This window comes from Stegostoma tigrinum, chromosome 23, assembly GCF_030684315.1.
Source record: "Stegostoma tigrinum isolate sSteTig4 chromosome 23, sSteTig4.hap1, whole genome shotgun sequence".
In the NCBI taxonomy this organism is placed as follows: domain Eukaryota; kingdom Metazoa; phylum Chordata; class Chondrichthyes; order Orectolobiformes; family Stegostomatidae; genus Stegostoma; species Stegostoma tigrinum.
Genome location: NC_081376.1, coordinates 20,528,855 through 20,552,665, shown reverse-complemented (window position 1 = coordinate 20,552,665; position 23,811 = coordinate 20,528,855). Strand labels below are relative to the sequence as shown.

General features: G+C 40.4%; 1 protein-coding gene and 1 long non-coding RNA gene across 8 annotated transcripts in view; one reads left to right on the top strand and one right to left on the bottom strand.

Annotated features, from left to right (window-relative positions):
- The window catches only part of LOC125462154 (myosin phosphatase Rho-interacting protein-like), a 184,718-nt gene that overhangs the window by 25,761 nt on the left and 135,146 nt on the right, over positions 1–23,811 (bottom strand). For 5 of the 7 annotated variants that reach the window (XM_059653974.1, XM_059653972.1, XM_059653976.1 and 2 more), the window contains 8 exons: positions 21,631–21,772; positions 18,498–18,614; positions 18,076–18,132; positions 15,972–16,040; positions 12,120–12,209; positions 10,559–10,668; positions 8,360–8,398; positions 2,107–2,671 (listed from right to left, as the gene is read on the bottom strand). In XM_059653974.1, coding sequence (XP_059509957.1) covers positions 2,107–2,671; positions 8,360–8,398; positions 10,559–10,668; positions 12,120–12,209; positions 15,972–16,040; positions 18,076–18,132; positions 18,498–18,614; positions 21,631–21,772 — 1,189 coding nt within the window. The remainder of the gene's footprint in view (positions 1–2,106; positions 2,672–8,359; positions 8,399–10,558; positions 10,669–12,119; positions 12,210–15,971; positions 16,041–18,075; positions 18,133–18,497; positions 18,615–21,630; positions 21,773–23,811) is intronic. The other 2 variants (XM_059653973.1, XM_059653977.1) reach the window with 1 other exon arrangement.
- Positions 15,431–22,245, top strand: LOC132210900 (uncharacterized). The gene is made up of 4 exons (XR_009447123.1): positions 15,431–15,770; positions 17,659–17,765; positions 20,562–20,674; positions 21,586–22,245. It is a non-coding gene; the product is annotated as an uncharacterized LOC132210900 (long non-coding RNA).

Genomic DNA, 23,811 nt, shown 5'->3' with positions numbered 1-23,811 from the left:
AATTATTTCCATCTTATTTTAATGACCTGGATGATGAAAGTAAATGTACCACAGCCAAGTTTGTGGATGACACGAAAATACGTGGGAATGTGAGCAGTGACAATGACACAAAGCAAGATATAGACAGTTTGAATGAATTATTTTAATTCACTTGGGTATCGTTGGCTGGCCTGTAATTAATACCCGTCCCTTGTTGATCTTGAGAAGGTAGTAGTGAGCTACCTTCTTGAACCACTGCAGTCCACTTGTTGTAGGTTGACCCACAATGCTCTTCGAGAGGGATTTTCAGGATTCTGACCCAGCGACACTGAAGGAACAGCGAAATATTTCTAAGTCAGGATGGGGAGTGGCTTGGAGGGCAACTTGTAGGTGGTTGACTTCCCATATATCTGCTGCCCTTGTCCTTCCAGAAGGAAGTCGTTGTGGGTTGGAAGAAGCTGTCTAAGTATCTTTGATGAAAGTCTGCAGTGTATCTTGTAGATTGTACATACTGCTGCTACTGAGCGTCAGCGGTGGAGCAAGTGTGCGTTGGTATTGGTGCCAGTCAAGTGAGTTTTTTTTTCCTGGTGATGTCAAGCTTCTTTTAATAGAGTTAAAGTTATGCCAATTCTTTTCTGTTTGTATTCGAACAGTGGTATAAGAATACTAAGTGAGTTTTTCCAAAAGCCTAATGGTTTGACAAATCAAATTACATCTAGAACACTTGCTTTTAAATGAGATAAAAGTTACATTCTAGGCTATCTCTGTGACATATTTTCAGGCACTTGGTCAGGTCCATAACAATAACAAAATGTTGGAAGCCATGTTCAACAACAGGGAAAGCAAAAAGAGTTTTGGCCTTTAATTCAAAGGCAATGGAGTATCAAAATCAGGAGGTCTTGCTAAAAATATACAAAGCATTTATCAAACCTGACTGCAGCCAGAATATTGAGAAGAGTTTTGATCCCCTTATCCATCGAAAGATACACTGGCATTTGAGACAGTTTCACTAGACTGATTCCAAGCATGGAGGAACTGTATTATGGGGAGAGTTTTCGTAAATTGGGCTTACAATCATTGAAATTTAGAAAAGTGTCAGGAAACCTTATTGAGACACACAATATTGTTAGTTTAACTTACTAGGTGGATGCTGACAGGTTGTGTCATTAAGAATATTCAAGGCTTAGAGAGATTTTAATCAGTAATGGATACAATGGGTTACATTGATAAGGTAGGAAAGTGGAATTCAGGATTATCAGATCAGCCACAATCTCGTTTGTAGACTCAATGGGCCAAGTTGCTGCTCCTACATGTCAAGAAAGAAGGTGTAGTTAATAGTGTTGCACCTGGGTCTATGTTAGGGCTGTTCGTACTCCATTCATACATTAACCAAACAAGATTATAGATTATATAGATATATAGATTATATGGATAAGCATATGGACGTATATGGAATAGTGTAGGTTAGATGGGCTTGAGATCGGTATGACAGGTCGGCACAACATCGAGGGCCGAAGGGCCTGTACTGTGCTGTAATGTTCTATGTAAGATTATAAACTGAGGAAATATTAAAATTTGTTGAAGATGCTGGGTGTATGGTAAATTGTGACAAAGATTGTGAAAGATTATGTAACAAAATGATTTCAGTGTGGAAAATGTGAAATAATATGTTTCAGATATCCATGTAGACAAAGAAAGTGGACCATTTTAAATAGAATTGGGGAACCTTAGTTGTGTAGGTACACAAGACATTAAGAGAGCAGTAGATGCAGACAGGTCAATTAAACAAGAGTCTTTAACTTCTACAGACACAGAAAACATAAAAGCAAACAAGAAAGGTTGAACTTTTAGGAAATTAGATTACTTTATGTACAATTTTTGTTGTTCTACAGGGAACGTAGAAGCAATGAAATTATAGTGCAGATTCAGTCACATGTTACAAGCGATAGACGGCTGGGTTATGAAGACAGACTTGTCAGTTAGGGCTGAGAACCTGAAAGGGAGGTCTTTTTGAAAGCTATTTATCTTCAGTTTTAATTAGGATGCATCATTTTAATACTACTTATTTAAATACAGTTTCCATGAATAATTTAAAAATCCACTGTTAAATCATATATGATTAGTTACCTCTTTCTCCAGTATTAAGATCAAGTCCTGGGCTGGAGGTCTTCCTTCACTGGAGGTCTGTGTAGTGAGGATAGGAACTTGTTTCTCCTCACGTAATGGTGTACATTCCACCTGCTGCCATCTATGCTCAATTTCAACATCAACACTTTTAGGTCCTGGGGATACGGTGGTTGTGGTGGCCCCATCTACCTCCATCCTGTTTGCATCATTGTAACCCGGAGAAAGAGAAACATCAGTCATTTCAAATCGTCTGCGCCTTTCCTCTCGCCGCCGTGCACGGTCCTTTTCCAATTCTTGAGAGTCTGTTGCAGGATTAGCCATGTCTCTGACATACATGGAAGTAGGTCTGTGAACACGTCCTCCACTGGGCCGCTGCTGAACTGGACGAAATTCTGCCCAGTCAAATGTTTTGGAGCGTCCTTCTTTTCTTCGCTCCCAGGCTCTGCTCTTCTTCGGTTCAGCTTCTAAATTGGGTCTATCTTTTGATGTTACTGCTGGCTTTTCTCCATTGACGGATGCACCTTCAAATAGAATTCTTCCTTTCATTTTCTCCTCTGGGATGCTCCTGTTTGAGAACAAGAAATAAGAAAATAATAGCTAGCAGTTGATTAAACACATCTGTTTACATCCTGAATAATTCTCTTCTTGATTGCCATTGCCATTTGGAATCTCATTTTCCAGCTGTTTTCTTCCATTAGGACACTACTTGACTTTGGGAAGGACAGGCAAGAACAAGATGTCAGTTGTGACACACTGGCCAGAGTGTGAGATCAGTTTAGTGGATGGTTGATCGTTTTCTGCCCATCCATTTTGTATATTTATATATTCACAAACTGAATCGATTTGATAGGGTAGATGCAGAAACAATGTTTTTCTTAGGAGAAAAATTCAAATACAAATATGACAGCCACTCATAAATCCAAATGGGAATTCAGAAGAAACTATCCGAAAAGCTGTTAGGACATGAATACTCAAATATCATGGAATGATTCTGGAAAGCAGCATAGTTTGCGTTTGTTTTATTCACATGCTACAGCCATCACTGCTAAGCCAACTTTTGCTCAACCCTAATCACCTGGAGAAGGTGATGGTTGCACACTACCTACACAATGGTGTTAGGATTGGAGCTCCTTAGCAATAATGACAAAACAGCAGTACAAATCCAAGTCAGGATGTGTGTAGCGTGGTGAGGAATTTGCAGGTGGTGGTGTTCTCCTAAAAATAAAGGAAGAATATAATTTGTACTGCTGGGCATATGCATAAATAGGTCTTTTTCTGATTGACAGGATGTGACACATGGAATCTTGAAAGATCTGTCCTAGGGGGTCAACTTTTCACAATTTACAAAAATGACTTAGATTAGGGGAAAGAAAGAATGGCAGCTAAATTCAAAGACAACATCAAAATAAGCAAGAAACATGTCATGAAGATGACATTGGAAACAGAGAGATGCGGACTGTGAGAGGGAAAAAATATCTGGAAGATGGGATACAATGTGGAAAAATGTGAAGTTGTTCACTTTGACAGAAATAATTAAAAAAAGGCCAACAGCTGCAGAATTCCAAGGTCCAGAAGGATTTCGGTGATCTGGATGTAAGTTATAAAAAGTTTGTATGCAGCTAGAGTGAATAATTAATGGCCAACAGAATGCAATCCTTTATTACAAGAGGAACTGAACATAAAAGTAAGAACGTTATGCTTCAGTTATACACATTGGTAGACCACAAGTACTGTGCACAGTTTTGTTCTCCTTACTTAAGGAAGATGTTAATGCAGTAGAGTGGGTTCACAGGGGATTTACTGGATTGACACCTCGAATAAGCACATTGGCTCATGAAAATAGGTTGGAAAGGCTGGTCTTGTTTACACGGAGTTCAGAAAAGTGAGGGTAATTTGACTGAACTGCACAAGATCCTGAATGGTCTTGATGAGGCTCATACGGAAAGGATACTTCCTCTTTTGGGTACATTGAGAACTAAAGGGCATTGTTTTACACTTTGGGGTGGCCTTTTCAGGATACAGATGAGGAAAGTTATTTCTCTCAGAAGGTTGTGCAACTTTCAAATTCCGTGCTTCAAAAGGTGGTGGAGTTGACATTATGGAACATTTTAAATTTAGAGATGAATAGATTCTGGTTAGGCAGGGGAATCAACATTTTTGTGGGTAGATGGGAATGAGGAATTCGAAACATTAACAAATCAGCCATAATTTTCATGTCCATTTCAAGCCCACCGACTCCCACAGCTACCTAGAATACACCTCCTCCCACCCACCCTCCTGCAAAAATTCCATCCCCTATTCCCAATTCCTCCGCCTCCGCCACATCTGCTCCCATGATAAGACATTCCACTCCCGCACATCCCAGATGTCCAAGTTCTTCAAGGACCGCAACTTTCCCCCCACAGTGATCGAGAACGCCCTTGACCGCGTCTCCCGCATATCCCGCAACACATCCCTCACACCCCGCCCCCACAACAACCGCCCCAAGAGGATCCCCCTCGTGCTCACACACCACCCCACCAACCTCCGGATACAACGCATCATCCTCCGACACTTCCGCCATTTACAATCCGACCCACCACCCAAGACATTTTTCCATCCCCACCCCTGGCTGCTTTCCGGAGAGACCACTCTCTCCGTGACTCCCTTGTTCGCTCCACACTGCCCTCCAACCCCACCACACCCGGCACCTTCCCCTGCAACCGCAGGAAATGCTACATTTGCCCCCACACCTCCTCCCTCACTCCTATCCCAGGCCCCAAGATGACATTCCACATTAAGCAGAGGTTCACCTGCACATCTGCCAATGTGGTATACTGCATCCACTGTACTCGGTGTGGCTACCTCTACACTGGGGAAACCAAGCGGAGGCTTGGGGACCGCTTTGCAGAACACCTCTGCTCGGTTCGCAACAAACAACTGCACCTCCCAGTCGCAAACCATTTCCACTCCCCCTCCCATTCTTTAGATGACATGTCCATCATGGGCCTCCTGCAGTGCCACAATGATGCCACCCGAAGGTTGCAGGAACAGCAACTCATATTCCGCTTGGGAACCCTGCAGCCTAATGGTATCAATGTGGACTTCTCGAGCTTCAAAATCTCCCCTTCCCCCACCGGATCCCTAAACCAGCCCAGTTCGTCCCCTCCCCCCACTGCACCACACAACCAGCCCAGCTCTTCCCCTCCACCCACTGCATCCCCAAACCAGTCCAACCTGTCTCTGCCTCCCTAACGTGTTCATCCTCCCACCCATCCCTTCCTCCCACCCCAAGCCGCACCCCCATCTACCTACTAACCTCATCCCACCTCCTTGACCTGTCTGTCTTCCCTGGACTGACCTATCCCCTCCCTAACTCCCCACCTATACTCTCTCCACCTATCTTCTTTTCTCTCCATCTTCGGTCCACCTCCCCCTCTCTCCTTATTTATTCCAGAACCCTCACCCCATCCCCCTCTCTGATGAGGGGTCTAGGCCCGAAATGTCAGCTTTTGTGCTCCTGAGATGCTGCTTGGCCTGCTGTGTTCATCCAGCCTCACATTTTATTATCTTGGGTTCTCCAGCATCTGCAGTTCCCATTATCACAAGCTATTCTAATTGACAGTCATTGAAGTCCACTACCCACAGTTCATTCTGTGCCTCTGCAAGCTGCACCAACTGGCGTTTGATATGGAAGAGTACGCGATTCATTGGCTGAGGAGAGCCTAGAGATGTTAATCAACAGGAAGTCACCTCACCAACATTTGAGCTTTTAATTTTCCAAACTTTCCTGGATTTGGGTAAAGTTTCATTAGATTGAAAATTTGCAAAAGTAACTCATTTGTTTAAAAAAAGGAGGGAGAAATACAGGAAACTACAGGCCACATAGTTTAACATCTGTCAAAAGGAAGATGTTAGAACCATTATTAATGTTATGGCAGGACACTTCAAGTTCAAGGTGATCAAGCTGAGTCTGTATAGTTTTGTGAAAGGAATGTCATGTTTAAGCAATTTCTTCAAGTTCACTGAAGTATAACATGTGCTCTGGCTAAAGGAAAATAGACCAATGCAATGGATTGGAATTTCAGAAGTCATTTGGTAAGGTGCCATATCAAAGGTTATTACAGGAAATAAAAGCTAATGGTGTCAGGAGTAATATGGTAGCATTAAAGATTGGCAAGCTAACAGGTAGCAGAGTGTGGGTAAATGGGTCATTTTCTGAGTGGCAAGATGTAATGAATGGTGTACCAGAGGGATGAGGGCTAGGGCCTCAATATTTTACGATATATATAAATTACTCGAAGAAAGTGATGGAAAGTATAAATGATGACTAAATTTGTTGGTGACAAAAAAATACGCAAGTTTATGAAGAGGGTGTAAGTGGACTGATTTCATGAGACTTCGTAGGGTTCAGAAACACATTGTGCCTTCATCAACAATACATCCCAAATATGCAATCTGTACAGCCTACAAGTTCCCCACTGAGTCACACTCTACCCAAGCCTGGAACTATATTGATGTTTCTTCTTTTCCACTGGGTCAAAAATTTGGATCTGCCTTCTGAACTGTACTATGGATTCACCCACGCCACACGGACTGCCATGTTCAAGAAGGTGGCTCCCTCAAGGGTAAAGAGTAACAGGCAACAGATCCTGGCCTTCCAACCAATATATGCATCCCATTAGCAAAAACAAATGGAGGGTGGCAAGAGATTTTTGTCAAATATAATCTCTGGCACAGACGCACTGTGCCAATAAGCCTATCCTACATATTACATGCAATTCTCTTTCAGACAGGCTCGATGTTGCTGAGATATGATTCCATAATTTTCAGAAACACTGCAGTGCAATTTGCAAATTAGAAATGGTGAATTGTAAGTCTTAAAAGAGAGGTACTGGCTGACTATTCCACCATGGGAGCTATACTAGCTGGCCTACACTGGGGAGGAACTTTCAAGAATAAACGAATGGATCATAATCAGGCGGAGAAATGCTAGCTGGTTTTCTTCGCTTACCAAAATCTCTTAGGCCAACTGGTGGTCTTATACGTATTTTAAATCATGGCTCAATTTACCAATTCACTATGTACCATATACTGCTCAACTTGAAGGAGTGAGTTCTAAATGAAGCACTGTTACAGCCAATACTACACTGCAGGTGCTGAAACAAGTATCAGGTTTCCTGCAAAAAAACATTTTGACACAAACACAGAACGTCAGCTTTTGTTACACAGATACCAAATTGATTGAACATTCTGGTATAAACTCTACAGGACTAATAAAACATCAACAAATTGAATTTGAATAATACACATGTAAGGCAGAAAAAAAATCTATGACATTTTTAGAAACTCAAGCAAATAAGGATATCAAGCCACAAAGGAAATATTCAGAGGTGTCAGTTATCGAGGCTTGTTTAAGGAAGTGGACTTTAAGGAAGATTTTTAAGGATGAAAGGATTTCTAGGAGGGAATTGCAAATTGAGAGCTAAAGAGAGCTAAATAAGACACAGGTATCACTGGAATAGAATTTGGGGAAGTAGATATGGGATGAAGAGTAGATGTCGCTGTTATTTTGCGGGGGGGGGGTGGTGTGGTGTTAAGGGTGTAATGGAAGGTTATTATTTACAGCATTATTCAAACATGAACATGAGAGTTTTCAACAAGGGGCATATGGGATCAAGAAGCTAGCACAGGTTAACAAGAACACAGTAACTGATGACTGGGAATTAATTCAGCACAGCTGGAGGGGCCAAGAAAATTAACAGAAAGATAATGCCAAGTGTCATTAGCGTATACAAAAGCTGACTACGTTTTTGAAGGTGAGAGCATGTAGATAAGGAAGGGGAAGGGGTTCGAAGATAGAACATTCAGTAGAAATGCTCTGGCTACAAATGTAATGGTAAACTTGGAATCGAGTGAGCAATACCCTTTGAGCAGAAGTATTGGAGGAACAGACGGATGGGCTTGACCGTGTCCACGCTTAAACAGGGATTGAAGCAAGATGGTAACAACTAGAATGATAATGAACATGGTCACAACGAATGCTCTTTGTGATTTTGTTTTAAGTTATTTTAGTGCTGTGGTAGGACAGTAAAACTGTTTAGAGAATTTCATACAGGGAACTGTTGGAAAGACAGCATGAATTTGGAGTGGATTTCTTTGGCGAGGAAGGGGAAGATGAGATTGGGAAATGTTCACAATAAACATGAACATCACTGATGCATGCTGCTGGTCACGAACAATAAACTTGACAGAGTCAGACTGTGGCTCCAACCTTTGTTTCAGCACAGACATTTTCAGAGGAAAGTTCTTCCTGTGTTGATTTAAAAGAAAATCAGAGAATCATAAACAGCTGCAGAACAAGAAGCAGAAATCAATTAAAGGTAGTAATGTTAGAAATTGAAATAAAGAGGATAATAACATGAAAAACAGGGCCTGTCATGTTTGTGAAACCTGTCTTCATATATGTATATATAAGCCAGTTCTATGCTACACAAGTAAACATATTCTTCAAGTACTGACCTCCCAACGTTGACAGATGACCTGAGAAGGACAATATGTAGTCATAAAATCTCATAAGTTGCCGCTCACTTGCCAAAATACTCTTGACAGTGATGTCTCATCTAGTCTACAAATGATAAAAGCTATGTAACTGCAAATGCTAGAAATCTGAAATATAAACAAAAAATGCTGGAGAAATACAGGAGGTCTAGCAGCACCTGTGGAGAGAGAAACATCGTTAATGTTTCTATTCCTGCATTAATCTTCATTGGAACCCTGAAGTGTCATCCCAGATTTAACTTTGTTACTCTCTCCACAGATACTGTCAGACCCACTGACTTTCTCAAGCAAGTCTGTTTATAATTCACAAACGGTTCTGTGGCCTACTCCAGTAGTGATCCTGTCTGTCTTAGGATCCCAGGAAATCTGCTGAAACTCTTTGGACCATTTCCTCTCTCTGTGAACATCAAAACATTTGACAGAGTCGGATGCATAACTTCTTAAGAAACTCCTACTAAAGCAATGTTTGTGACTGCCCAGTTCGCTCGTTTTAATGTTGCTAATGGCTCATTCTCTGATGAAATATGTATTAACTCAGACTGCTCAGACCTCTGTGCCTCTCTATATCAATGACTAAATTTGCTAATGATCCTGTTTTTCCTGAATATTCCCTTCTAATACATCACGTTCTTTCTGTACACTTGCTCTATTGCCTTTTGTTGGTTGTACCATTTAGACCTCTTCCGTGTCACTGTTTACCAAATGGTCTTCCCTCAGACACTACTTGTCTTGCTTCACAAAACAGAGAAATCATGCATTCTATCCATTCCTGTGACATATTTGCTGATTGTGATCACTGCTTTCTAACTTTTCTGGTAACATATACTGTGTCTTGACCAATGTTTTTCAATGAAAGACAAAGAGAAGCTTCTCATCGTGAAAAAAAGGGCAAAGACAAATTGGGTTCATATTACTATTTCTGATGATGGCAACATGGCCCCAGCCTGCAAGCACTTCATTTTGTGAGTGGGAGTGGTATGTGGTAAAAGGCAAAGTTCAGAAAATGGATGGTAATCATCAATAACAGGATCATGAATTTATTTGGTACCGCTGAAGTATCAAGATGGGCGGAATGGTATTTGGGAGTTCCAGAGCTCAGGGCCTAGGTATTGAAAGGCACAGCCACCAATGGTGGATCAGCTAAGAGATGGAAAGGGATGAGACCATAGAGTTGTTTGAATGTCAGGATGAGAATTTTAAAATAGAGGCATTGCTTAACTGTGAGCCAATGTAGGTGAGCAAGCATAGTTGAATGGAATTTAATGCAAATTAGGACATATGCAGCAACATTTTTAATGGCCTCACATTATTGAAGGGTAGAATGTGGGAGAGGGTGTAATCAGTCAGGGTTAACTCCATTAGGACATCACTACATTTTTGATTACAATGATTTTCTGCATGAGAATCTATTACATTCTATGTTTTTTTTATTTATTCATGGGATGTGAGCATCATTGGCCAGGGCACCATCCATTGCCCATCCCTAAATTGCTTAGAGGGTAATTAACAGTCAGCCACATTGTTGTGGGTCTGGAATCATATGTAGGGCAGGCCAGACTAGACCAAGCCAGGTAAGGATAACAGATTTCCTTCCTTAGAGGTCATTAGTAAATATGGGTTTCTAATACAATCAATAGTAGTTACATGTTTGCCATTAGGTTAGTTTTCTAATTCCAGACTCTCTTACTGAATGCGAATTTCAGTATCAGCCAGGGTGAGATTCAAACCCCTGAGCCCTGAACATCAGCCTGGATTCTGGATTACCAGTCCAAAACATTACCTACAGCCCCAGGACCTGAGCTGCTGGTTGACATTACCACTATGCCACCACTTCTGCACAGAGATAGCTATCAAGAACTCTAAGGTATTGTAAGCATTATGTATGGTCACTTAAAACTCCCTAGGTACCTACCTTGTCACATCTGGTGTAGTGACAGGATGCACATTTTTCATTATCGCTTCGATCCAGTTCCTGCGAATCCCTGACGTCATGGCAGACAACGTGTACACCTTTGCTTTCGTCTAGATCACATATCGTAAGAAAGCAGATGCACTAAATACAGTGCAACAGAAACACAAATACAGTACTGAAACTGTATAGGGTATAGCATTAGACATAACTGGGAATGAGTAACAGACTGGGACTTAATTTTGGGTTTCATGTAGGATAACAGGAGGAGCACTGAAGAATTTCAGTTGGGACTCAGATATTTATACTCTCACCCTAACAGCACTGTGGCTGTACCTGCTCTGCATGGGTTTCAGAGTTTCAAGAAGGCACCTCACCATCATGTTCTCCAGGGCAATTAGAACAGGCAATGAATGCTGGACTTGCCAATCAGGTCCACAACCTACAAATTAACTTCTTTTTAAAAAAACCTGAAACAGATATATAGACTGAAATCTACTTCAGGGATTTAGACAACCTCAAACAGGAAGAACAGGCTTAATTTATTTAAAATCATACTTTGAATTTCTTAATTATCCATGGGCATCTGTTGCCAATTTAGCCATGAATAAAATTCTGGAAATTCACAAAGATACGGCATATTGACACCCACAAGCTGACATCAAAAAGTGAACAAGCATGAGGATTCACTAAGATGACTGGGACTCAGCTTATACAGTGTTTATAAATGTTTAGCTCATTTTCATACGCTGACCTGATTGATTAGCAGAAATGTAGAGTAATGATACTTAGAGGACAGGATAGACAACAAGTATTTTAAAATTCCACACCCAGATTTAAATCAGAACACTCCCAATTCAAAAACTGCTCCAGCAAAATGCATAGTAAGGCATCTCCTGTACTGAAATAGCACACATTTGAAAGCAAGTTACATCACAGACCAAATGCACAGTAGAGCTCTTTTAGCCCAGAAATGGAAGAATGCTTGGCCATTGTGGAACTTCTCATAGCTGAAATTATTTCTTCAATGAAACCAACGCCTATCAAGTCAAATGAAGTAGTTTTTGTTGGCATCACTCAGATTGATGGGGAGCTATCACAAAGTATTCTCAAATTATTCCACAAAATAACCTTACAGCTGCTTTAGGAAGTAATTCTCAATTCAACAAAATCAATGCAAGTCCTACAGGGGTTTGATCCATGAGCTGAAGTGGTAGACAAATCCCTGCACCACTATTTATAGAGAAAGACTGCAAAAAGAAACCCATAAACAAGTCATTGAGCAATCTGTTTGTGTTATCAGAACAAAGCTGTGTGAAAAAAAATAATAGAACCATCAAGAGTTTTGAAACTACTGAGGCACCACTGTATAGAACTCCCTCTCACTCCATCTCTACCTTTCTCTCACCACGTTCCTTCCCCACAGTCTGCCTTTTGGTCAATTAATATTCCTAGCTTGATCTTCTAAAAGCTTGTATTATCTGAAAATAAACAAACACTTTTCCCTCTCATGGATACTACTCTACAAATAAACCTTGTAATTTCAGGTGAATTCTACACTTACATGGATCTGAAATCCATAGTTCCTTGGCACTCCATATTCAGTGACATCGTAGCAGTTACTTAAATCGATCTCACCATCCAGATCCACTGTCTGTAGAAATAAAATGGACAAGCTCATGTACAATGAAAACAGTTTCACAGCTGCCAATTTCTGTGAAATAGCACAGTTCGGTACAGCTGAATCTTGTAAACACAATCACACTTTGAGCAAAGGATATTATTTTGCAAACTCAAACAGATGGTACTCGAACAATATCCAATTAATAAACTGACTGCAGTGGGTACACTGCTGGATACTGGAATCCCTTGGCTATGCTGTACAGTCACACTTGATATAAATACTTCCCTGCAAGACTTGCATCACAACACGGTGTGTGTTCACATCCAACAGGATATTTTACTTGGTGCTGCAATGCTATGTAAGCTTCCGTAATATAAATAAACTGAGCATGGACACCAAAGTATCCAACAGATGTTTATTACTGCTAACTATAAAATGTACAAATACTATATTTCTTAGAGAGGTATACTTCTGATAGCATGTCACTCTTTAAGTGATCCCAGTTAAGTTCAGGCTTGAGCTCTTTACATTTATATTATATGCTACGTCACAGCCTCTTAAAGGTATATCAACATACTAACTGTGAAATATAACACAAGATCTTCGTTCTCCGCAGTTAAAATCTTATCCCAGCAAACATACATGGTTGTGCATCTGCACGTTGTTAATTTGATAATTAAGTACAGTCTCATAAATTGTTTTAAGTATAACATTTCAAAGTTGAAAGTAATACATTGAAGGTTTGACAACTTGTCCTGATCTGTTGACTATATACTCATCTGGAAAGGTACATCTTGTTCTCTGGTGCACTTGTTTGACAACTTGGCTGTCTTGCTGGTGGTTACTATCACTCAACGTCACTGCACAATTATTGTCAGAGTATTCTTCCGCACTGTATGCATGCACGAACAGTGTACCATGCATTGAACTGAGCTGGTGTTTGTTCCTCCATGGTCAGTACTGACTTGGGTAGTTACATATTTTAGAAACCTTGCAATAATGTAAGTGTTTCTATTTCTAACTTGCAGTCTGGACAATGTGCGTGTTTTGTATTGTCTACCTGCTTCCTTGTTGTGTATCCCTTCATTGTGTTTGGAATGGTTTGAAAGTTGTTTGCTGGGAAGGTTACTCACTGTTGTGCTGGGGATGGTAATCCCTTCTTCATTGATATTGCATGGAAGTGCACCAATGCAATGCAAAAATCTTGTTTTGTTGCTCAAAAATAAATGATGATTGATTTGATTGTTTGTACAATTCATTCTGCTATTCTGACTGAAATAGTTTGTCAGTTTATTGTGGTCTGTTGTCTAATGCTATCAATTCTGGGATACCAAATAAACTGAAAATAGTGCTCACTTTGTTTGCAATGGTCATTACTACATTATCCAACTGATATGTCGGGTGCTACATCTGTTGCTACTTCCAGCCGAGGAGTGGATAGCACATTATGTGGATTTAGAGACTCCTTCAGAGAATGCCTCACATGCATTCATGAATCATTGAATATCCTGATTCATCCCTGGCCAGTACACAGCCATCTTGCATTTGTCATCATGTGCATTCAATACCCACAAACCAGTGGCGTAACATGGAAATGACATCTTGGTGTAATGTTCTTGGCACTTGGACTTAATTCCCCTTGAAAATGATTTTTGTGATATACCAAGTCCATATCTATGTAAATGAACAAAATGAAACAATTCTTTTAGGTACTTGTTTAATAATCTCAGGCCATCAGTGAATGATGATCTTCTGCAAATCTTGTAATGTGCTCATCTTCAACAGTTTGTGTTTGCAACTTCACAGTGCTCTGGCCAAAGTAGAACAGTGCAACATTGAGATCATCTTCACTACTGTAGTCGATAGCATCAGTGTGCAGATTAAAAGAAATATCTTGGCTTTTGAGTGGCTTGGGTAATCTATTCAGTATGTCAACTATAATCAATCTGATATAAAAATAATGTTCTGCAGTAACTCAGCAGGTCTGACAGCAAATGTGGAAATGGCGGTGTCAAATTGGACTCAAAATGTTAATCCTGTTTTGCTGTCTACAGATGCTGCTAGATATGCCATGTTTCTGATTCTGAGTTTGTGTTTTTATTTCAGATCTCCAGCACTCTCAGTGCCTTGTTTTTATGAGCGTAATCATCCTGGTATGTGGCATACATCTCACTTCGAACTCTCATCCTTGCGGATCATAAGCTGATTCATGAGTGTCCTACCGTAGTGAGTGCATTTTGAATCTCATGAATTGTAACAATGCTCTCACAATTAATTGGGAGGGGTCAGCCGAAAATCATGCCCCAGTGTTACATATACCATCACAAAATGTACAAACATATATAATCCCAAGTAGACCAATTTATCTGCCCTACCGCTTTTCAGAGCAAAAATAATTCACACTAGGTTCTGTGGCAGATTTTGACCTGTAGGTGATCAATGCTGAAAATGGAGTAATGAGACCATGTGTGTTTTTTCTATTTTCAGGCACATTTGGATCAAGACAACGGCAGAACCAATTAAGGATACATAGGGAAGGCATTTTAATTTGCAGAAGCACTTCTTCAGTGTTTCTCAGCTGTAGCTTCTTCAAAGGAAGCTTTGGAGCTGTGATTTTTGGACCATTTAACCACCATTTTGTAAAGCTGATCGCAGTTCACATTAACTCCCATAACATAAGAAACTGGGCATGGTATGAGGAATCCAACAAACATTTATTCTAGCTAATGACAATATACAAACATCACATTTCTCCGATAACTAAATGTGTGCACTAACATTAAATTAATGGGTTATAAACAAAGGAATGTGCATATCATGCTTCAAACAATACCAGTTAAGAAAGTTCTCAAATGCATTCACTGGACCCAAAACGTGAACTCTGACTTCTCTCTATAGATGGTACCAGACGTGCTGAGGTTTTCTAGCAATATCTGTTTTTGTTTCCAGTTAAGATGATATTTGAGAATTTTATACCCTTATGTCATAGGCTACAATAAGATGATGATTTTAAAGGAAGACTGACATACTGATCATGAAATATAACACAACACAACCAATGTCGTAAACACACAAGCCTTTATGTTGCAAGCTTAACATATGCACTAGAGTCGAAGTAATTCTACTTCCACTGTAATATCAATATTGTCATTAAAAGGACATAAAATCATATTCAATAGGATTGACTTGCCTTCATTGGTACTTAAAAAAAGGCCAGAAGTCACTAATTTGATCCACGGACAAATATTAGCTACTGTAGCGAAATTAATGCTTCTGATTCCTCAGTGTCTATAGGTTAGAGAACAGCAATTTAGCCAAGATTCGCACTGCTGACGTCTTGCTATGTCACGTGAGAGAAATGGAGCAAATAAATTGAACCCAAGTATCATTTCTCCTTTGACTGAATACCATGTGAGCAGTCACTGCCTGTGATCACACATGAAGAATACCACTTCGGGTTGTGTTGAGTCACTACATTCAAGAGGAATCAAGAGAAATTTAGGGCTGAAGCTGAAAAAAAATCATCCGTTAATGTCAGCAGCCTCTCAGCAAACTACATGTGTGCTAAGGAAGAATTTCTTCTCTCAGAAGGTTAGTATCTTTGGAGCTGCTTGCCACAGAATGCTGCGGGGAGCAGAGTCCTTGTGTGTATTTAAGGCTGAGATACATAGATTCTTAATCAGTAGGAAATCAAAGGTTAGAATGAAAACACAGGAAAGTGGACGTGAGGAATGTTGGATCCCATTGAAAGGCATGACTCATGTTCCTTTTCTTACTGTCTGTGACACTCACCTCCTCTGCTGCAGAGTCTCGGTAATATTTTAGAACTTGGTCAGTCAGGACAAACCAATGCTTCTTCCACTAAAAGAAAACAGAAAATGTCACCAATATTCTATTATTAGAACAGCATACCTGAAGACTTTTAACTGACATTCAGTCATTCTCTCCTTTCATGTCAAGTTGTAAAGTCCCTGTTTAGGAACCTGGTTCATATTGCACTCTAAGTGGTATAAAAGTGAAACCTTGGACACCTGCCTCTGACTTCCTCACTACTACATGTTGGACGGCTTTCAACTTTCCATTACTGTATCAGTGTTAGGAATAGATAGCAAATCAGAGACACAGTGGGTGGAAGGAAACAGAAGTACAAGTTTAAAAATACAAAAGCACCAGCCCTCTCTGGGTTAACTAACACACTTCAAAATTATTCATTCCAAGTGAAGTTCTTAAAATATTTCTATGAGAATTGATTAAGTATTACATAAACCCAATATTTTTCTTCCATTTACAAACAGGATTGGATTATTCAGTCTTCAGTTTTCAAAGCAGTTCATAACCATCATGAAGAAATGACACATAGCTGGAAGAACATCATGTGGCCTGAGACCAATACCCTTTTCACAATATCTCTGTCACCCCCGAAGTATTTTTGAATTTGACTAATGCTAGCTGTTTAAGTTTTCTAGAAAGGTGCATTGCGCAGAGTGTTTTGAAAATACTGAGTTAAAATTAAGAATATGATACCAGGTACAGGATGACTGTGATGATGCTCCAAAAACATAGTGCAGCATTTTGAAGAACAGTTACACACATCATTGAATGCAGCTGTGATGCAGATAGAGTTGCAACAGGCATGTGCCAACGGGTACTTATGGCACTGAAACAATTTTACAGTTTTTTTAAACCATGATCTAAAAAAAGAAAAGGGCTGTTTTAAAACCAAGGACAGGATAAGGCATTGCTGCTACTTTTGAAAAAAAATTATTTGAACTCACTGCTAGCTGTGTTCACAATGCTGCTTTGCAAGCAGTGGGGAAGGGAAAATAAGATGGCATGGCACTGGAGTGTGTTTAAAAAGTGATTCTGAGCCAGCAACAGTTAGCTGATTGGTTTGGGAACAGAGATAATGGGAACTGCAGATGCTGAAGAATCCAAGATAATAAAGTGTGGAGCTGGATGAACACAGCAGACCAAGCAGCATCTCAGGAGCACAAAAGCTGATGTTTCAGGCCTGAACCCTTTATCAAAAAACTTTTTCTGATGAAGGGTCTAGGCCCAAAATGTCAGTTTTTGTGCTCCATAGCTGATTGGTTTGTACAGTTTTGACCAATGTAAATGCTAAATGTCATCAGCCTGACAACAGATCGCTTCTTGGTTCCCAGGAGCAGGTGGTTTTCCAGACTGTAAGAAACAGGATCTGACTCTACATCAGTGATAATGGGAACTGCAGATGCTGGAGAATCCAAGATAATGAAATGTGAGGCTGGATGGGGTCGCCAGCTTTTGTGCTCCTGAGATGCTGCTGGGCCTGCTGTGTTCATCCAGCCTCACATTTCATTATCTCTGACTCTACATCTCTCTGCAGCAAAGTAACTCAAGCATGGAGACAGTCAATTGTTCTCTCCCACCATTTACTGTAATCTGTTGCCTCTAACTGAAACTGAGTAATTAATGTGTAAATCCCATGTCTTTGGCAAAGGACTGAAAATCTGGAAGGCAAGAGACTGGAGAACAGAAGATCTTTGGAATAAAAATGAACACTTCATTGAAGCTTGTAGACTATGCTAATAAACCGTGTTTTCCCAGGTATTTTTGCCCTCCACCATAACACTAACTTATTTTGTTTGTCTGTGACTGTCAGCATGTTTATGTAAGGGCGTATTAAAAGAGGGATTAGAGTTTAACTAGTAGAGATATTTTGCCTGTGGCTAAAATTTACTTATTTTAATAAACAATAGTTCTTGTTAAGTACAAAACCCGGTCAGTGTTTTAACCTGAGTCAATCAGACAGGTAAATTAAGGACTTGCATACTTTTATGAAATCTTGAACTTCATCAGCTTGATCTTTCACAGAGACCAAAGATCTGTGACCATATTTTCAATGTAAATTTCTCACCTGACCGTCTGCAGAGAGTTTTGTCATCCAACCTTTCTTAAAATTCAGTAGGTCTGGCTAGAAAGAGTTAATAATGAGACATGAAAGACCGCAGTATAATCAAAGAATATACGAAAACATGAGCCAGAGTAACTCTTCCACATCCTGGCAAACCTGCACTGAAAACAGAATGATACAGCATTGTGTCATGTGAAAGACATCAATTTCACCTATGGACAGCTGTGAAGTTGTTTGACCAGTTTGAATTCTTTGCTGTAATCTTGCCACAACAACTGACTTTTTCGTTCCACCCCCACAAGCATGCTCTTCGTTCCCTAGCTGCATAACATTTTATGCATGCAATCTTCCCCAGTAGTTTTGAGCACTTTACCCGTTTCCATCCCTTCCCTGTTACATCAATCTGATTTTGTAGGTCTCCTTACCGTCACTGTTGACTCAGAGGCTCTTCTGTCCAGGGACTTTGCCCTGCGGTACTGTGGAACAGTCACAGCTGAAACATCTGGAGTAGAGCTGATTTGGTCAGACTCCGACCCAAAATCCTATGATAGTAATTCATAAATAACAAAAGGTCAGCAATTTATTAAAAATATCACTTTAAAACACAGCTGTTCCAATACTGATTACCAGATTGATCTATAAGAGTTATTTCATCTGTGAGAAACATCTAGCATGTGCCCACGTTGTTTACACAAGGTGGCTGGGTACAGACTTTCAGGAAAGGTGTTTCTGTAGCTTTACGGACAGGGTGAAAAGGAAATGGGTTTGAAGATGATCACATTTGAAAATATCTGATCAATGTGAGGCAGGCTTGGAAATAAAATTGGTTACTGGGTGCACACAGAGGGCATCAGCCTGCAAATCCTAATAATTTATGCTGGCATTTTACAGAATCTAGAAGCCTACAGACATGTTAGTCATGAAATGAATTAGGCTAATCGGTTAGGATTTAAGAGTCACTACAGTATACTTGTAGATGGCCCACAATGCTGTCACTGTGGATTAGTGGTAGACACTAATGTTGAAGCTGTACTGGGACAGCGTGAGTTTTTATGCAGTTGATTCTGGAGCATGTATTCATCATTAGAGCCTGAATGTTGTCAGGGCTGCTAGCCTTTGCTATATCCAGTACGCTCAGCTATATCTTGATCTCGCATGGAACGCATCAAGTTAGCTGAAGACTGGCAGAGGTGATGCTTGGGCCCTCGGATGGAGGCCATGATTGATCATTTATTCAACACTTCTGGCTGAAAATGGTTGCAAATACTTTAATCTTATGTTTGTACTGATGTTCTAGGCTACCCTATCTTTGAGGATGGAGATGTTTGTGGACTCTACTCCTCTGATTTATTGGTTAGTTGTCCAACACTATTCACAACTCAATATGGACTTCAGAGCTTTTGTCTAGTATGTCGATTGTGGGATCACTAAGCTCTGTTTTTTATAGTACGTTCCTTCCCTTCAGCATCCTGATGTAGTTCTGTGTTATAGTTTTATCAGGTTGGCACTTCATGTTTAGATATGCCTGATGTTGCTCCTTAGGTTCTCTCCTTCACTTTCCATTGAAACATGTTTCGTCATTTTGCTAGAAGATAATGACTGAAGGAGGAATATGTGGAACTATGAGATTACAGATTGTGGTTCAATTCTTCTGCTTGTCATGGCCCGATTCTGAGATCCTAGATCTATTCTGCATAGATCCCATTAGGCACATCAGTACTGCCACACAACATGGAGCTTTGTCCTCAATGCAAATAAAAGGTCTTCATCTCCAGAAGGACTGTGGTTGTCACTCCTACTACCCACATTGTCACAGGCATTAGACAAAACGTCTGGTATGTTTATTTCTCCTTTCAATTTTTTCAACCCTGACTGCAGGTGAAATTTGACAGACATCTCCTTCAGGATTCAACCAACTTGGGTCAATAATGGCAATACTGGGCCATTCTTGCTGATGGACACTGAAATCTTCTATCAGAAGTACATCCGTGTCCCTTGACATTCAACCAGAAGTAGTACCACTCGACTGAATGAGGGCAGTAGGTGCCAATCAACAGGAGGTTTCCTAGCCTGTGATGCCATTGAACTTTGTCAACGTTAAGAGCTCCCACAGCCACTCTCTCCTAACTGTACACGTTGTCACAGGGACAGATCTTTCCGAGGGATAATGACAGAGGGCACTGTCTGCCAAGTATGATTTGATAAGAATCAGGCTGTACTTGATAGTCTATGAAACAGACTTCTAATTCTGACAAGTCCCCAGAGGAATACAGGATTGACTAGACACAGTGCACCTTTGTTTTTCTACTATTTAAATGGATTCCAAGTCCAGGTCATCCAGTTTATTCTTATTTAGCTTTTCTGTAATGCTTTGCCACCTCAGTTGGCTTGGTAGGCTATTTTAGAGGACAGGTCAGAGGCGATCAGTTTGCTGTAGTCATATGTACGCCAAATGGGGTTTTCTTTATATTTTCTTTATTCATTCACAGGATGAGGGCGTCGCTGGCTAGGCAGCATTTATTGTCCATCCCCAATTGGCCAGAGGGCAGTGAAGAGTCAACCACATTGCTGTGGGTCTGGAGTCATATGTAGGCCAGACCAGGTAAGGAAGGCAGTTTCCTTCCCTAAAAGACATTAGTGAACCAGATGGGTTTTTCCAACAATCGGCAATGGATTCACATTAATCATTAGATTCTTAATTCCAGCCAGTTATTGAATTCAGATTCCATCATCTGCCATGGTGGGATTAGAACCTGGGTCCCCAGAACATTATCTGGGTCTCTGGATTAGTAGTCCAGTGATAATACCACTAGGCCATTAGTGAAATGGAATTTTAATGACAGTGCCCTAGCTTCACGATTATCATTACTTTGATTCGTCTTTTATTCCGGATTTATTAATGATTTTAAATGGTCTCCCTCTACAGCTAAGATATCCCCTGAGCTACATTCATACTAATTTTCTTTTTGCCGACACAGACTTCTGAGGTCCATGCATTGTAGCAGGAGGTTCTGAGACCAGAACCCAATGCTGTGGTTATATGCCTCAGAGTAGCTGTGCAGCCTCTGGATCACTAGGCCAGTGCTATTACCACTGTTAACCATGGCTCACATAGAGGTTATCAACCATAAAGTTCACAGTAAATGCCGCATGAGTGAATTTCAAAAGGCATTTAATGAGGTGGCAAATTTGAGACACATGGCATTAAAGCAACATAGCTTTAGTGACTGAGGAATCTAAGACATTGAATGGAAATGCAAGTAAATTATTTGGAATTCCTAATTTCTTTTGCAGGCGTTGCATGCAGTTATGCTCGCAACTATTGCAAGAATATTATGAAAATGAAAGGGGTAATAATGAGGTTCACTATGACAATATCAGAGCTGAGGTTTTGTCAGTTTGTGCCTTTATTGAACTGGCACCAATGCAGAGCATCTAATAGAAGTTTTTAAGAATTATAAAAGATTTGAAATGGCAACTCGTGAATAATTGTTTTTCACATTTGGCAAATAGGAAATGAAGAGGAATAGACTACGAACTGTCACTAAATAAGCTTACTCTTTGCCTTGGAAAGGTTCTCTTCTCACTTCGACCTCGACATCTAATGGTGTGAAAATCAGTCTCCGAAGGGGAACTGGATGCCATCTGCTGGGCTCGCTTCATCTCCAGGGTCTCAAACTGTTCAATAACCTGTGACCTCCTATAAAGAAACATGGGAAGTCTAATCACATGAAAAACGCACAATAAGCAGTCAGTTGCCTTCATAATTTAAGTGATAAAAGCAGTACAACTTCCAAATCATTCAACATATCTACGGTGACATCATAACATGTGACATTTTAATTTTTCAGGAAGGGAAAATATTGGGAAGATAACAATACTGGATAGCTCCACCTGTGTTGCCAATATTAAAGGAAACCTATTTTCTTTTCAAGATCCAATGTAACTAAAATCTACATAGCAAATCTACATAAACCATTAGTCAGAGTTCTGCCGCATACAGTTTAGTATCTCACTAATGGTCAACTATTATGCTAGTGTTTTACTTAAAATCATTCACTTTGGAGGATTGAACAAATGTTTTTAGAATGTGAATTTGTTTTGTGCATCATCACACAGAGTCAATGTATTTAACATGAAAAAATGAAATAAACTGTGCACCAGGGGCAGCACGGTGGCTCAGTGGTTAGCACTGCTGCCTCACAGCACCAGGGCCTGGGTTTGATTCCACCCTCAGGCGACAGTCTGTGTGGAGTTTGCACATCCTCCCCATGTCTGCATAGGTTTCCTTCAGGTGCGCCAGTTTCCTCCCACAGTCCAAAGATATGCAGGCTAGATGGATTGGCCATGCTAAATTGTCCATAGTGTTCAGGAATGTGTAGATTAGGTTATACGGGGATGGCCCTGGGCGCGATGCTGTAAAATTCGGTGCAGACTTGCTGGGCCAAAGGGCCTGTTTCCACACTGCACGGAGTCTTAAGTTGCTAATAATGCATATTTCACTGATGAAATCGCATTCTGTTTCAACAGCTTCAGAGTATAGGACATAAAATTATGACAGGTTCTACCCCGGTTTAAAAAGAAGTGACTCATTTACTAGCACAAGAACACAAGAGTTCATAATATACAAATTGTGTCCTTAACCTAGCTACCATGAAAATTGCTGATGTATTTGGTAATGTGAGATGGTCATATAAATGCATGGACTCCTACCACCGATTGTTCATCAGTAATCACTGCGAAGGCACATGCAAAGCCTTCAATGATAGTTCTGATTTCAAATAGTGCCTATGTGAACAAACAGCATTAAACAAAGCTGATTTTTGAGCATGTTAAATGCTACCCTATTGCACAGTTAAGAGTACTACACTGTTCACTCAGCCAGCATTAAAAGTTTGATTGATTCCGAGATTTACTGCTAATCTCTGCAGATTGCTGATTTGATGCAGATCAATATTTCAACAACAATTTACACTTGTATACCAATCTAACATGGTCAAAAAGCACATGCTACTGAACAAGACAGAGAAAGAAAATCAATGAAAACATCAACAAAAACAAAAGCAAAACAATTAAAACAGGAGCGGCTCAGTGAGTAGCACTGCTACCTCACAGCACAAAAAGGAACCTGGGCTCAATTTCAGCCTTGGGTGACTGTTTGTACAGCATTTACATCTGGTTAGACCACACTTGGAATATTGTCTTCAGTTCTGGTCACCTCATTATAAGAACAACGTGGAAGCTGTAGAGAGGGTGCAGAGGAAATTTACCAGGGTGCTGCCTGGACTGGAGGGCAGGTCTTATGAGGAAAGGCTGAGGGAGCTACGGCTTTTTTCACTGGAGCGAAGAAGGATGACAGGTGACTTGACAGAGGTGTACAAGATGATGAGAGGCATAGATAGAGTGGATAGACAGAGTTTTTCCCAGGGCGGAAATGACTATTACAAGGAGGCATAATTTTAAGGTGACTGGAGGAAGGTATCGGGGAAATGTCAGAGGTAGGTTTTTTCACACAGAGTGTGGTGGACGTGTGAATGCGCTGTGGAGTCAGATACTTTAAGTGACTCTTGGATAGACACATGAAGCGTAGTAAAATGTAGGAGATGCAGGGTTGTTTGATCTTAGTAGGATAATCGGTTGGCACAACATCGTGGGCTGAAGGGCCTGTACTGTGCTATACCGTTCTATGTTTGCCTATTCTTCCCACGTCTGCATGGTTTTCCGCTGGGTGCTCCAGTT